Genomic DNA, 13,248 nt, shown 5'->3' on the forward strand with positions numbered 1-13,248 from the left:
ACAAAGAATTTAAAATGCAGAAAGTGAGGCAATTCTTGAATCATGGATTCCATAGCCGTTGGATCATTAATAAATCCACATGGGCCACATGCAAATAAGCATAACTGTCTGCTAAAGTAATAATCCTTCACCTCTCCTGTCTCCAGCCCAAGTTAAAAATCTTTTTAAAAGCAAGTCACCGAACCGGGCGAGTTTTTATCTAATATCAAACCGGCTCTCAAACGAGCTTAGACCGCTTCAGGTCGTTTATTTATATGTATATATATATACTCCGCCACCCTGCCCGGCAAAGAATTCATCGGATCATAATCTCTCAGACAGAGTGGTGGCAAGCGTGGTCTGATTCCACCCATTTCTGATCTTTTTGGTCTCTTTTGGTCTGTCTTTCTTCAAATTCTCTTTGATCCAAAGATGCCGCGGGGAACCCTTGAAGTTCTTCTTGTTAGCGCCAAGGGCCTCGAAAACACTGATCTCCTGTGTACGTTACTGCAACCACGCAAGACAATGTGCTTTTTAATTCTTTTCTGGTTCATCTTGTTAATTGGTTTAATGTGCTTGCATTTTGTACTTTATTGTTTTGAGTGAAAATTTGGGTGGTTGTTTTCATGATTTATAAATTTCGATGACTGAAGGGATGATTTGACTTTAAGATTGAATATTGTTAAGTGATCATGGTGACAAATTGTAGATACATCTTCACCTGTTTTGCACTGGAAATGTACCTAAATGAAGCTTTATATTTATCTATGGCCATTGATTTCCAAACTTTTTCAAGTTGTGTACTTTTGTGTTAAATAACCATGTAGAACATAAGATGATCTGAATTAAAGATATGTTCCCTTATAATGTCGTGACATTTAGTTTTTTTTTTCCCACAATCTTGAATTAATCGTTTCAAATGGATCTGTGGAGGTTGATTTCAAAATCCAGAATATGAAGATCCAATGCCGGCTCATCTCCTATCTCGTTCCTTGTTTTAACTAATGATTGTGGATTTGGCCATTTTTTGTGGGTGATCCAACAAGGATGATCTATATGATGGATTCACTCTCATGCCTAAAGCACGAAAATTCAGATATCTCGTGATGGCCATTCGTCAGCAGTTGTGGCTAAATAATGACTTCTTTGTATGTGTGTTTTGAACAATCATCTGTCCAAGCAAAAAGATCCTTACCACTTTTTGTGTTCTATCTCTTGATGCTATTGCTGGAATAAACGACTTTTTTTAATACTATATAAACACTCTTGCTATGAATTTATTAAGTATTTATCCTGATTACTCTTTTATCCTTTTTGAGCAGCTAATATGGATCCTTACGCCATCATAACTTGCCGGACTCAGGAAAAGAAAAGTAGTGTCGCATCAGGTCAGTCTATGAGTTTCTTCTCTTAAATATATTTCATAAATTTGTGATTGGCTTAATGCCCTTGACCTCTAGACCTCAGAGTTTTGCTAGATTAGTGCATTGTTGTGGCATCTTTTCTGTCCTTGAGGCTCTTGTAGTGTTGTGGATTTCTGCCTCTTAGGCTGTTTAGTATAATTTGGTTATGTTTTTTGTTGAATTCACCATGGAACATCCAATGTAGGTCAAGGATCCGAACCAGAATGGAATGAAACCTTTCTCTTTACCATTTCTGAAGGTGTTACTGAACTCAAAATCAAACTCATGGACAGTGACAATCTCACTAATGACGATTTTGTTGGCGAATCAACGTGAGTAATGCCTTGAGTTTTTTGTTTTTTGTTTTTTTTTTGAAATTTTTAGAGCGGAAGTGATTAAGAATCAGTTGAGGACTACAAATCCTGTCTTTCAATTGCCAAAAAAAAAGTTCAAAAGAAGGTTGAAATCCAAAATTCGAAGTGAGTGCTGTTTTTGACATTCATCTGTGGTTATGGTTACGAATGATACTTTAGATGTTAAGTTGATACCCTGTATATCCACAATTTTTATCATGACTAATATAGTCTGTTCAACAGAATCCCCTTGGGTGCTGTTCTTGCTGAAGGAAGTGTTCCAATAGCTTCATACAATGTTGTCAAGGACGACAAATATTGTGGAGAGATTAGAATTGGCCTTAACTTCAAGCGTGAGGTACTGTGCAGACTTACGTAGTCAAAGAACTTAGTCTTCCAAAAGCACATTAGATGTCAGATCAATTCAGTTCTACAGAGAAGTTTAACCAAATGATTCATTACACATTCTTTGCCATTTTGGGTTTATCAGCATATAGCTAAACTGAAGCAAAAGTTTTCTGCTTTTGGCCATTGCAGGCAGGATCTGATGAGGGATATTATCGGCAGGAGGAGAGCTTTGGTGGATGGAGCCAATCTTCCAGAGACTACTAGTTAATCTCTGTCTTGATTCGAAATCTGTTGTTTTAAACATTTTGCTAAACTTGGTACTACCGTAGAATGGGAAGTATGTTGTTTCGGATTCATATTTTCTTATTTTCAAACATAGGATTTGACTTCAGCAAACAAAATGTGATATTCGATGATGTTTGTTACTTTCTTGACATGATCATAACTGAAGTAGATGATGATGAAGTTTTAGTTGCCAAATCAAAGGTTAGAATTTAGAAAAAAAAAGTGCTGTAAAGTGGAACACGTATCTTCCTTTATGTGTTGAAGTACATCCTAGCAAAAGAAAGTGAGCAGAACCTACGTCCAGCAAGTTTGTGGGATTGTGCCAAGCCAATTTTGTCTAACAATGTTGCTAGAGGTTGTACGGTTCTGGAGCAGATCAACCAGAAAACAAGAAGCAACTCTTGAATGTTCTTTAAGTACGTGTATTTGTGCGATTTTCGAGGATTAATATGTGGAGATCCATTGACGACTCTCTCTGTTTTCCCCCTATAATGTTACCTCAATTCACAATGAGAGGAAATTAGTGCCATCTGAGCACAAGCAGAAACTCATCAGCTAATTCTATAAGCAGACTCATCTGATGCAGGTAATGACAATCGATGCTATGAAAGAAACTATGCGATCAAAACCAAAAATTGCTGCATATTTTTTTCAGTAATAATGAACAATGAATCCCCCTATATTACGTGGAATAGCTGTACACAAGACGTTACTACTTGTTTCCCAACTTTGAACTCAGCAATCACACAAAACAAAACAATAAGCTGATCAACATTAGATCAAATATAGATATCTTCGTTGATGACCAGGTAGAATAGTTACATTCAAAATCCTATAAGAAAGATCAGCGTGATAAAGGTCTTCTTCACATTCAAAGTCCTACAGGGGAAAAAAAGTCCTGCAAGAAAGATCAGAATAATAATAATCTTCGAAACAGCTCGATCAGAACACATGGATATTTTTTAATTTCTCCTCCAACTTGAATGATTCACTGGGAAGACAACAGGAAGGTCGGGATTCTTCTGTCTCGTTGTCTGTCACTCGGCACCAAGACTCAAAAGGGCTGCATTGAGGCTCCAACGAAGAAGTTGAAAACAAATCAAGGGTAGAAACCGAGTCAACAAAGCCAAAAGGGTTCATCTGATAACATTGACCAGAGGAAAGACGACTTCCATCATCTAAGAACTTCAGGTTTTTGACAATGAAGGGATGATCCAATAATTCTTCTGCTGTCCATCTCTTGGGAACAGTTGCTTCAAAACATCTCGCCAAGAAATCTTTTCCCTCCTCACAAAGGTTTTCTGGTATCTTAGGTTTCTCATACAGAATTTTACTTACCAGTTCTCCTATAGTGCGACACGACCAGACTGGTTCGCCAGTTATCATCTCTACGACAATGCAGCCCAAGGACCATATATCACCTGCTGCCTTACAACCACATGCTAATGATTCTGGCGATGCATAAATAGGCGTACATCGGTTATTGTATCCCATTCTTCCCCATTCATGTAATTCGGTGTCCCACTCTTTCTTAGCGAGTCCAAAATCAGCTATCTTAAGTTGGTGTATGCCATTGTTGTCGTCGGCGTTAGGGAAAACAAGGATGTTACCCGGCTTTAAATCACAATGAATAATCTCACATTCAAGCATAGCATAAAGGCCCTTGAGGATCATGTAAGTGTAACATGCAACGTGGGATTCGGGTATAGTACCTTTGTTCTTCTTGATTAAGTCATGAAGGGAGCCACCCGGCGCATACTCCAGAAGAAGATTATAAACTCTTTCATCTTTTTCCGTGCTTATGTCATTGCCAAAGCAATGGATGATGTTTGGCTCGCCCCTCAATTCGTACAAGAACATACGCTCTTTCTGCAAAGTTTCTGAGAGATTGATATCAGCCGACTTCACAGCGGCTAATGGAGGCGATGGTGAAGAAAAGTCCGCTGGTGAAGCCAAGTAAACCCTCCCATACGATCCTGCCCCAAGAATCTTGCCCTTCTTCCACTGTAAAGGCCTTCTTTCCATCCCAGTTTCTTGTTCTTCTCCTCCTCTCCTACTGTTGCTTATGTTTACAGCAGCTTTATCACGAATGTAGGAAAGTTTAAGGGAGACTAGGCTTTGATTCAGTCTATATTGACGAGAGGTTTTCTTATTCAGAAGCTAATCAATGGCCAATGGCTTGAAGTAATTCTGGTTGAAATCGGCTGTAGAGTAGAGAGATGGGAATAATGATGATTTCATGGGGCATGCTAGATATATAAAGCTACGTTGGGCTTCCTAGTTCATGCCATTACTCGGAAACCCTTACCTTATCATGTTTGGATACAACTTTCTCAATCTTATTTTTCGTTTCCTAGTAAGAATAGGATCGTCGTGCATTGTCAAACTCTCTGTTCTAGAAATATGAATATAAACCTCATCAACTTTTATTCATAATCCACAATAGAATGGAAGTTCATTTAATTAAGAACGTCCGTGGTCGTTTTCCTTTTTTTTTTCTCACTTAATAGGGTATAAAAGCAGGAAAAATAAAAGAAATTAGCAGAATCTTCACGAAAATGGAAAAATGATCCAAAGGCGGTGGATTTTGCCTTCAAATTTCAGCGCGCGCAGCCCTGGTACACAAGCTGTGAGCCGCTGCAATCCTATTGCTATATTAGGATTAACTTCACTTTGCACCCCTAAAACTTGCATCATTTTTTCATTTTGCACCCTAAACTTTACTTTTGAACATTTTACACCCTAAACTCTTTATTTTAACACTTTGGATTTCAAACTCTCAAATTTAGGGTTAATGACATTTTATCCCCTTAAAGAATACCCCATTTCTCAGTTTACCCCCTACCCTTCAATTTTGCTCACTTAACCCCCTTTAGGACAAAATTGCCCTTGCATTATTTTGACTTTTCATTTACCTTGTTTTCCTTTCTTTTATTTCTTTTTCTCTTTCTTCTTTATTTAATTCTTCATCTTTCCCACAAAAATCTTCACCTTAATGATTGAAATTAAAAAAGAGGAATTGCAGCGATCTATCTTCTCCTTAAATGATTAAAAAAAATTCAAATCACTTTCCTAAAATACAATTTTTTTAGCCTTTCAATTCTTTTAATTTTGGGTTTTTCTCTTTCCTTTCTAGTTTCTCATTTTATTCTCAAGAAAATATCATAAGATGAAATGGTTTCCCTTTCTTTTATTTCTTTTTCTCTTTCTTCTCTCTTTCATCCTTCCCAATAGAAATTCCATTTCAACGAATTTTTTTTTTTTTAGTTTGTAATTGCATATTTTTGGGTGAAGGTTTAAAAGGCATCAAAAACTAATTTTGATTTTTTGTATGATGCCACGTGTCACAAATTTCAATTGATGATTATTAATCAGGTCACAATTTCATCTTAAGATATTTTCTTGGGAATAAAATGAGAAACTAGAAAGGAAAGAGAAAAATCCAAAATTAAAAGAATTGAAAGACTAAAAAAATTGTATTTTAGGAAAGTGATTTGAATATTTTTTTAATCATTTAAGGAGAAGATAGATCTCTGCAATTCTTCTTTTCTAATTTCAATAATTAAGGTGAAGATTTTTGTGGGAAAGAAGAAGAATTAAATAAAGAAGAAAGAGAAAAAGAAAAAAAAGAAAAAAAAGAAAAAAAAAGGTAAATGAAAAGTCCAAAATAATGCAAGGGCAATTTTGTCCTAAAGGGGGTTAAATGAGCAAAATTAAAGGTTAGGGGGCAAACTAAGAAATAGGGTATTCTTTAAGGGGATAAAATGTGATTAACCCTCAAATTTATCTCATTTAAGTACAATCAATGATTACATTCGCAAAATTAACGAGATAAAGGGCAGTGAAAATTAATGACAATGTATCATTTTGTTCCAACTATGATTTCTTAGCTTTTTGACCATTTTTAGCACATTATCATTTATTTTTATGTTCTAAATTACTAATATTGTTAGCAAAATTAACGATATAAAAGATAGTACAAATTAATAATATCATAGTATTCTATTTTTGCTATGATTCCTTGGCATCTTTTAATTTCTTTTGGTACATTATCATTGATTTGTTAGGTCCTCTATGCCATTAATTTTGCAAAATTTGGCATTGACTGGATTTAAATAGGACAAATTTAAAAGTTTAAGATATAAAGTATCTAAAATTGAGAGTTTAGTATGCAAAATGTCCAAAATTAAAATTTAAAGTGTAAGGCAGGAAAGCGATACAAGTTTAGAAATGCAAGGTGGAGTTTGTCTGCTATATTATAAGTCCAAAAAATTCAATCAAGTGCAAATTTTTACTTGTTAGAAGTTTAATTTTAAATTTGACCACACCCCATCACTTTGTAGGTTTCTATTTGCATTAACTACATTTAGTCCAAAAACAATCGTACTTTTTACGAGTGTGATTAACGTTTTAGGATAATTTTAGAAAGCTCCATTGAGGTTTATCCCAATTTCACTTGGTTGAGGTTTTGAATATCACAATTACCTCTCCTATTTTAAATTTTGATATAACAAAATCAGCCAATGCATTAAATTTTAAAAAGTATTTGCTTTCCCAAGTTACTATTGCACACTCACACAGCAAATTAAGCCAAAAAAAAAAGTAAAAATGCAATAAAAAGGAGTTAAGTTGAACCTAAACAATTATTAATGGCAAAAATATGAGGCAAATCATCATAAAGTCATTAAGAGAATAAAATCTAAAATCCCATGCTCAAAACTACTGAAGAAAAATACCAAATTTATCTCATCAAATGAAGACATTTATTTTTAGATGCTACTAATTAAGTGTGATAATATTGCCTAGCTACTTAATTATTGCCACTGGGGGATATTCCTCTCCTATTTTTAGGTGTCCTTTTAAAATTGAGTTTGTTATGTTAAATTTTTGTAGCCTTAAGTATTTTGAAGCATCAACAATTAAATATCAAATCTCGCAATTAGATATGGGTTCTTTCGGAAAAGCAACCAACAATTTTGGAGTAGGATTAATTTATGTTCCTTTATTTTATGTTGTTGTGGGGGGGGGGGGGGGGGGGGTAAAATACAACAATCAACAAAAGAATGAAGAGTTCAGTTTGGTTCAATTGCTACTTGCTTGCTTGCTACTGCTAGAGGTGACATGTCTGCCTGCCTCATTTCTGAGGGTGGAAATGCTCAATCTTGCAACAGTGCTGGATAAATATTTCGACTTATACCGGTGCAATTGATTCCCACAAACTCAAGCACATCAATGGAAGCCTGTGAATTGCCTGCACAAGGAGCTAAGAACCCTGAAGCAAGACGACAACATAATTAGACAAATTCAGCAGGCTGTATACAGCGAAGAGAAAGTCTTACAGCTGCCTGGATTGTAGACAATATCTGAAGAAAGCTTACTGCTTGCAAGTGCTCCGCCGGGCGCCGCCATGTATTTGGTCCCATATAAGCGTAAATGAGGAGATTCATTTCCATTTTTGCACAATAATTATTAGGTAACATTTGAATGTCTCTTAAGTAAAGAGTAAGATTTGGAACCAATCTTCTAGAGAACACTAGCTAGCTAAGTAGGTATCCATTTTGCCATCTAGATCACAAACTATATAAATTGAGAGAAATTCTTTTTTAAAGGTACTTGATGTAAATTTGTCTAGATAATTTTTAATTTATCAAAAAATGAAAAGGCAAGAACAAAATGAAAATTTGAAATACTAAATCATATTGTTTTATTATAACAATCAAACAATCTATCTAATTTCAAACCCTTCTAGTATATGATTATGTTTGTTAACATGTTTGTAAATATTTAGCAGGTTCATGACATAAAAATACTTGCTTACGCCATATATACAGATTCGTGGAGTTCTTTCAGCAGTAGCTGAGGACTTGATTAATCTGAACTTATTTTAACCCTCGTTGATTCATATTATTCATCCACAATAAAATGGAATGTTCATTTAATCCAGAATATTAGGAGATTTGCCATAAATTTCTTGACTTTTGAATTTTTAATTAGTTAAGAAGCATTAAAAAACACTGACATACAAAACAGAAATTGTCTAATTATGTGTCAGATTGGAAAATTTTTGTTTACGTTATTAATGATGGTTAAAGTTTCTTGCAAAAGAAACGGTTCTGACGTTTGATATTTTTCAATTGAAAAAATCGTTCAAAACGTTCTCACATTTTGTAAAATAACTTTGTCATTCCTTACTTTTAAAAGTATAATTTTACGTCCCTATAAATTCACATTGATCAAATTTAATCTCTACCTAAGTTTTCGACTAGTTTTTTGTCAGAATCCACCATGTGCAAGGCCTTGCACGTGATTATTCTTTAAGGGCAAAATTGTCAAATCAAATTTTACATAATTCGATTTATAGTCCTTCACATTTCACAAAATGAATTTTTTCGTCCCTAACATTTTACAAAATGAATTGTTTTGTCCCTCACATTTCACAAAATGAATTTTTTCATCTCTCACATTTTTTAAAATGAATTTTTTTATCCCTCATTGATTATGTGTACGAATAGTTTTTTTAACCCATATATATATATATATATATATATATATATATATCTATTTGATTTCACTTGAACAGTATGAATAATATGTAATATATCTCTATCTAATTTCACCTAAACAGACTAATCATAGTTATACACATTCTATTCAATAGATATATACAAGGGTTTAAAACTAACAACTTTGTTTTAAACTCATGTATATATCTATATGATTTCACCATGTGAACCTATTCAATATTAGTGGCCTTTATCTTTTGGTAATAATTTATTTATTGAGTTGTATAATAAGACCATTTAATTAATCGGTCATAACTCAAATTCTATAGTCATGCTAACAAATTGCAGTTTAAAATTGAAGTTTCTACTTGCCACTTTTAAGACCGACAGTTGAATTACTTGTCTTGTGATTGTCTTAAAATTTGAAAGTGCCAATCACTTACTTCTTTTTGTCTTTTCCTTTATTTATTTTTTTGTCCAAATTTAATTCGATATAAACACTCGATAATATTTAGGATTAAATGTCCACTTTGTTTTCAATTTTCAAGTAAAAGGAAATAATTATGAGTGAAAAGCTAACAATTTTTTTAAACTCATGTATATATTTATTTGATTTTACCTGAGCAGTACAAAATAGCATGTAATATATCTCTATTTTATTTCATCAGGTGAAATCAAATAGAGACATATTACATGCTATTCATACTATTCAGGTGAAATTAAATAGAAATACACATGAGTTTAAAAAAAAACTATTTACGCACATGATCAATGAGAGATGAAAAAATCTATTTTGAAAAATATGAAGGATGAAAAAAATCATTTTGTAATATGTGAGTGATGAAAAAATTCATTTTATAAAATGTGAGGGACTATAAATTGAATTATGTAAAATTTGATTTTACAATTTTACCCTTAAAAATGATCACGTGCAAAGCATGTGGTAGATTCCGATAAAAAATTAGTCAGAAACTTAGGTAAGGGCCAAATTTGACCAACGTGAATTTGTAAGGGACGTAAAATTACACTTTTAAAAGTGAGAGACGAAAAAGTCATTTTGCAAAATGTGAGGGACGTTTTGAACGATTTTCTCTTGTCAATCCTAAACTTATATATTCATAGTCCTAAATCAGATTAACAATTGAAGGAATCGGCGAATTTATGAGAAGATAGAAGCGACTCAACATATTAAGAATTTAAGATTTATGTAGGATGTTGATAATTGGTTTCTTCCCCTTAAACCTCAATTCAAATTCGACAATAAATTAATGCAATATGAACTTAGTAGCACAAAATACGTGGGCATTTCCATAAGCGAATATATTAAATGCATCCAGCCAATTTGAAGTTTGTAGTAGTGTACCATATGGTAAAGAAATACTAATTTGTGCTAAATGTAAAAGTTTTTAAAGTAAAATATTTGGTTTCGCTTTAAATTGTAATGTATAATTACTCCTTTATGAGAAACAAAATCACAGGACTTATGAAAGAACTCTGCTCCTTAGCAGAAACAAATAATAATAATAATTAACATGTATGCATTGCATCACATTGTACACATAATCTGTTGAAGACCAAGAATGTTTACGTTGAAATCACAAAATTCCGATTCAAGTGATCATGCTATTTTCCTCAATTGTGAAGAATAAAAGATGGATCAAAAAGCTTCAAAAGACCCGTGAACTTATAGAATTCAAAAGATATACCAAAGCACCTGATAATAGTTCTTAGTCTTAATATATCCACCTTGAAACTTATAAGCAAGAAGCACAAGGGGTAGTTCATGATGGGATAAACTGTGCTAATCTTTCAAGCTAACAGATGTGATTTTAGAGAAACCCCCCCCCCCGCCCCCCCCCCCCCCCCCCCCCCCCAAAAAACAAAAAAAATTACCCCAAAAAAAAAAGCAACCAAGAAAAAAACGTGGAGAAAAAAGAGTGTATACATTAACTCTTTATCCAACACCAAGTAAACAAATGATAACATTAAAAATTCCCCCCGAATGTTGATTCTTTGAAGGGATACTAATTTTTCCATATTTCAATATATATATATATATATATATATATGTGTGTGTGTATACACAACAATACACCATATATAAGTGAAATAAAAACTAATTTACAGCACTGAGAATCAAACATTTAAAAGATCTCCATGCTTGAAAACTCATAAATCTATGCTGCTGAACAAATCAGTACTACTCACTGCCGATTCACTGGTAAGCCAGATACTAGGTTGAGAATTTTCAGTACTAATGATGTGTGGTGAATGTGGGCAGCATTGGGTCTCTGATGATGAACTTGAAAACAGGTCGAAATCCACTCAGTGGAACCAAAGGGGTTGATATCATCATGAGACGGATTAGCCAGCACTTGACAATAATGACTACAAGGTGGATCGTGAGTTCCATATAACAAGCTCAAGTTGTTGACTATAAAGGGATGATCGAACAGCATCTTTGCTGTCCATCTCTTGCTAAGATCGCTTTTAAAACATCTCTTCAAGAAATCCTTCCATCCTCAGATAGACATTCTGGTATCTTAGCTTTTTCAAACATTATCTTCGAATATGAATCGCTTACATTCTTACATGTTGACCAAATTCTTTTCCGCTACAGTACATCCCAAGGACTATATATCACAACCTGTCTCATGCAAACCAACGATCACAAATTCTGGCGATGCATAGAAAGTTGTACCTTGGTTACTCTTTCCCATCCTTCCGTTTTCAGATTATTCAAACACTTCCATTGCATGTCCAAAGTCAGCTATCTTAATTATTCTCATGATCACCACTAGGGTAAACCAGGATGTTACCAGGTTTGATATCACGGTGGACAATATTTACTTCCTGAATAGCAGAGAGACCCTTGAGTGTTATAAAAGTGTAACAAGCCACAAGGGATTCGGGTATAGTACCTTTATTCTTGTTGATCAAGTCATGATTCATGAAGGGAGCCCCGGCCGCGTACTCGAGAAGCAGATTGTAGACATCTTCACCATTTTCAGTGCTGATATCATGCCCAAAACACTGGATAATATTGGGGTGTCCTCTCAGCTCACTCAAGTACAAACCCCCTTCTAGTAAAGCTGAGGAATGCCAAGCATCAGCAGATTTCACAGCTGCCAATGCTGAAAGAGTTGATGACTCCACTGGAGCTGTCAAATAAACCTTGCCATAAGATCCAGCTAGAAGAATCTTCAGTGTCTTCCACGTTATAGCCATTCTTTCATTACACTTTTCTCTTTCCTTTTTTTATTTTTTTGATTTTTCTAATGTCGGAAACAAACAACGTAATAAAACAATTACCAATGATCATAGGGTTTATATAAGCAGTATATAAGCTAGCAAGCATATATAGGAGTAGCCTGATATCCAAGGAGTTAACCTTCGGATTTGATATAGATTTTAATGGGAATGGTAATCTCACTATTATCCGTTTTCTAATGGCAGCTGGAGCTTGGAGTAGATGAATTAACTGATCGAGGCCGTTATTAATATCCCTTGATTAGTTGGATTGAAAATTTTTGTTAATTACAAGCCACGTCTTCTTGTTTTGCAGGAATTCCGATTGAATCTCTTTGTTGCTCAGTTACGTAAATAACAGTTTCTCTTTTATAGGAAAGCAAAAAGATACTATTAAATTTTCCTCTCAAAAAAAAAAAAAAAAAATAGTGTAGTAACATTCATCTTGAGGCCCCTCTTTTTCTTATAATTTCATTTTCACAACTTATGCTATATATACATTATTTGTTTACTTTATCTTCTTATTTGACTACCGGTATCCAAAACATTCTGAAACATGAAGCTTTACAATAGATAGATTTTCTGTCTGATTCGCTCAATTAAAGAAAATGTAGGCGTCATATAAATTGTATGACTAGACCTTATTATACGAGAAAAATATTGGTCAAATATACCTCCAGTACTCAATAACTATAAAACTAATAATCAAAACTACAATTAAAGCTATAGTCAATAAAGTCATCGTCTAGATTTGGATTTTTTTTTTTCACTTATACAATTACCCGATTTGGTATAGAGTGTAATGCATATCATAGTTGTTTGGATCGAGATACCTATGGAGCATCAGAAACTGATTTTTTTTTTATACCAGTTCTACGGTAAGATATATTCACAGGAACTGTGTAAAAGGAATCTAAATACTCAATGATACTGAATATTTTGCGTTTCTGAAAAATAAGAAAAGAAATATCTAAGAAGAATTAAATAAAGATTGAATTTTACAATTTCAATTTTTATATATTTTTTTTACATGTAAGAAGCCATTGACATGATTTAATAGTATAATCATGAAAGTATGTGGAAGCAAAGTGATGGAGTTTTCCATTCTAGTATTCTATTTTAGTTTGA

At 33.7% G+C, this 13,248-nt stretch overlaps 3 protein-coding genes across 3 annotated transcripts; 1 reads left to right on the forward strand and 2 right to left on the reverse strand.

Annotated features, from left to right (window-relative positions):
• The first annotated feature begins 278 nt into the window (after positions 1–278).
• LOC113733133 (elicitor-responsive protein 3-like) lies at positions 279–2,519 on the forward strand. Its single transcript, XM_027259308.2, has 5 exons — positions 279–478; positions 1,302–1,367; positions 1,588–1,714; positions 1,979–2,093; positions 2,273–2,519. Exons 1-5 carry the CDS (start codon positions 412–414, stop codon positions 2,345–2,347), a joined length of 450 nt encoding a protein of 149 aa, XP_027115109.1. The 5' UTR covers positions 279–411; the 3' UTR covers positions 2,348–2,519.
• Positions 2,520–3,162: 643 nt separating this feature from the next.
• LOC113729486 (mitogen-activated protein kinase kinase kinase 20-like) lies at positions 3,163–4,393 on the reverse strand. The gene has a single exon (XM_072077895.1). It carries the CDS (start codon positions 4,391–4,393, stop codon positions 3,311–3,313), a length of 1,083 nt encoding a protein of 360 aa, XP_071933996.1. The 3' UTR covers positions 3,163–3,310.
• A 7,253-nt stretch (positions 4,394–11,646) lies between these two features.
• Positions 11,647–12,099, reverse strand: LOC140036465 (mitogen-activated protein kinase kinase kinase 20-like). Its single transcript, XM_072077896.1, has one exon. It carries the CDS (start codon positions 12,097–12,099, stop codon positions 11,647–11,649), a length of 453 nt encoding a protein of 150 aa, XP_071933997.1.
• Between the last annotated feature and the right edge of the window lie 1,149 nt (positions 12,100–13,248).

This window comes from Coffea arabica, chromosome 2e, assembly GCF_036785885.1.
Source record: "Coffea arabica cultivar ET-39 chromosome 2e, Coffea Arabica ET-39 HiFi, whole genome shotgun sequence".
Classification (NCBI taxonomy): domain Eukaryota; kingdom Viridiplantae; phylum Streptophyta; class Magnoliopsida; order Gentianales; family Rubiaceae; genus Coffea; species Coffea arabica.

What these genes read in the sequence shown, in the direction of transcription:
- LOC113733133 (XM_027259308.2), top strand. Translation starts at nt 412, where the DNA reads ATGCCGCGGGGAACCCTTGAAGTTCTTCTTGTTAGCGCCAAGGGCCTC. An exon ending in CGAAAACACTGATCTCCTGT is followed by an intron (nt 479 to 1,301) that starts GTACGTTACTGC and finishes CTTTTTGAGCAG; the next exon opens with CTAATATGGATCCTTACGCC. An exon ending in GCCTTAACTTCAAGCGTGAG is followed by an intron (nt 2,094 to 2,272) that starts GTACTGTGCAGA and finishes TGGCCATTGCAG; the next exon opens with GCAGGATCTGATGAGGGATA.
- LOC140036465 (XM_072077896.1), bottom strand. Translation starts at nt 12,099, where the DNA reads ATGGCTATAACGTGGAAGACACTGAAGATTCTTCTAGCTGGATCTTAT.
- LOC113729486 (XM_072077895.1), bottom strand. Translation starts at nt 4,393, where the DNA reads ATGGAAAGAAGGCCTTTACAGTGGAAGAAGGGCAAGATTCTTGGGGCA.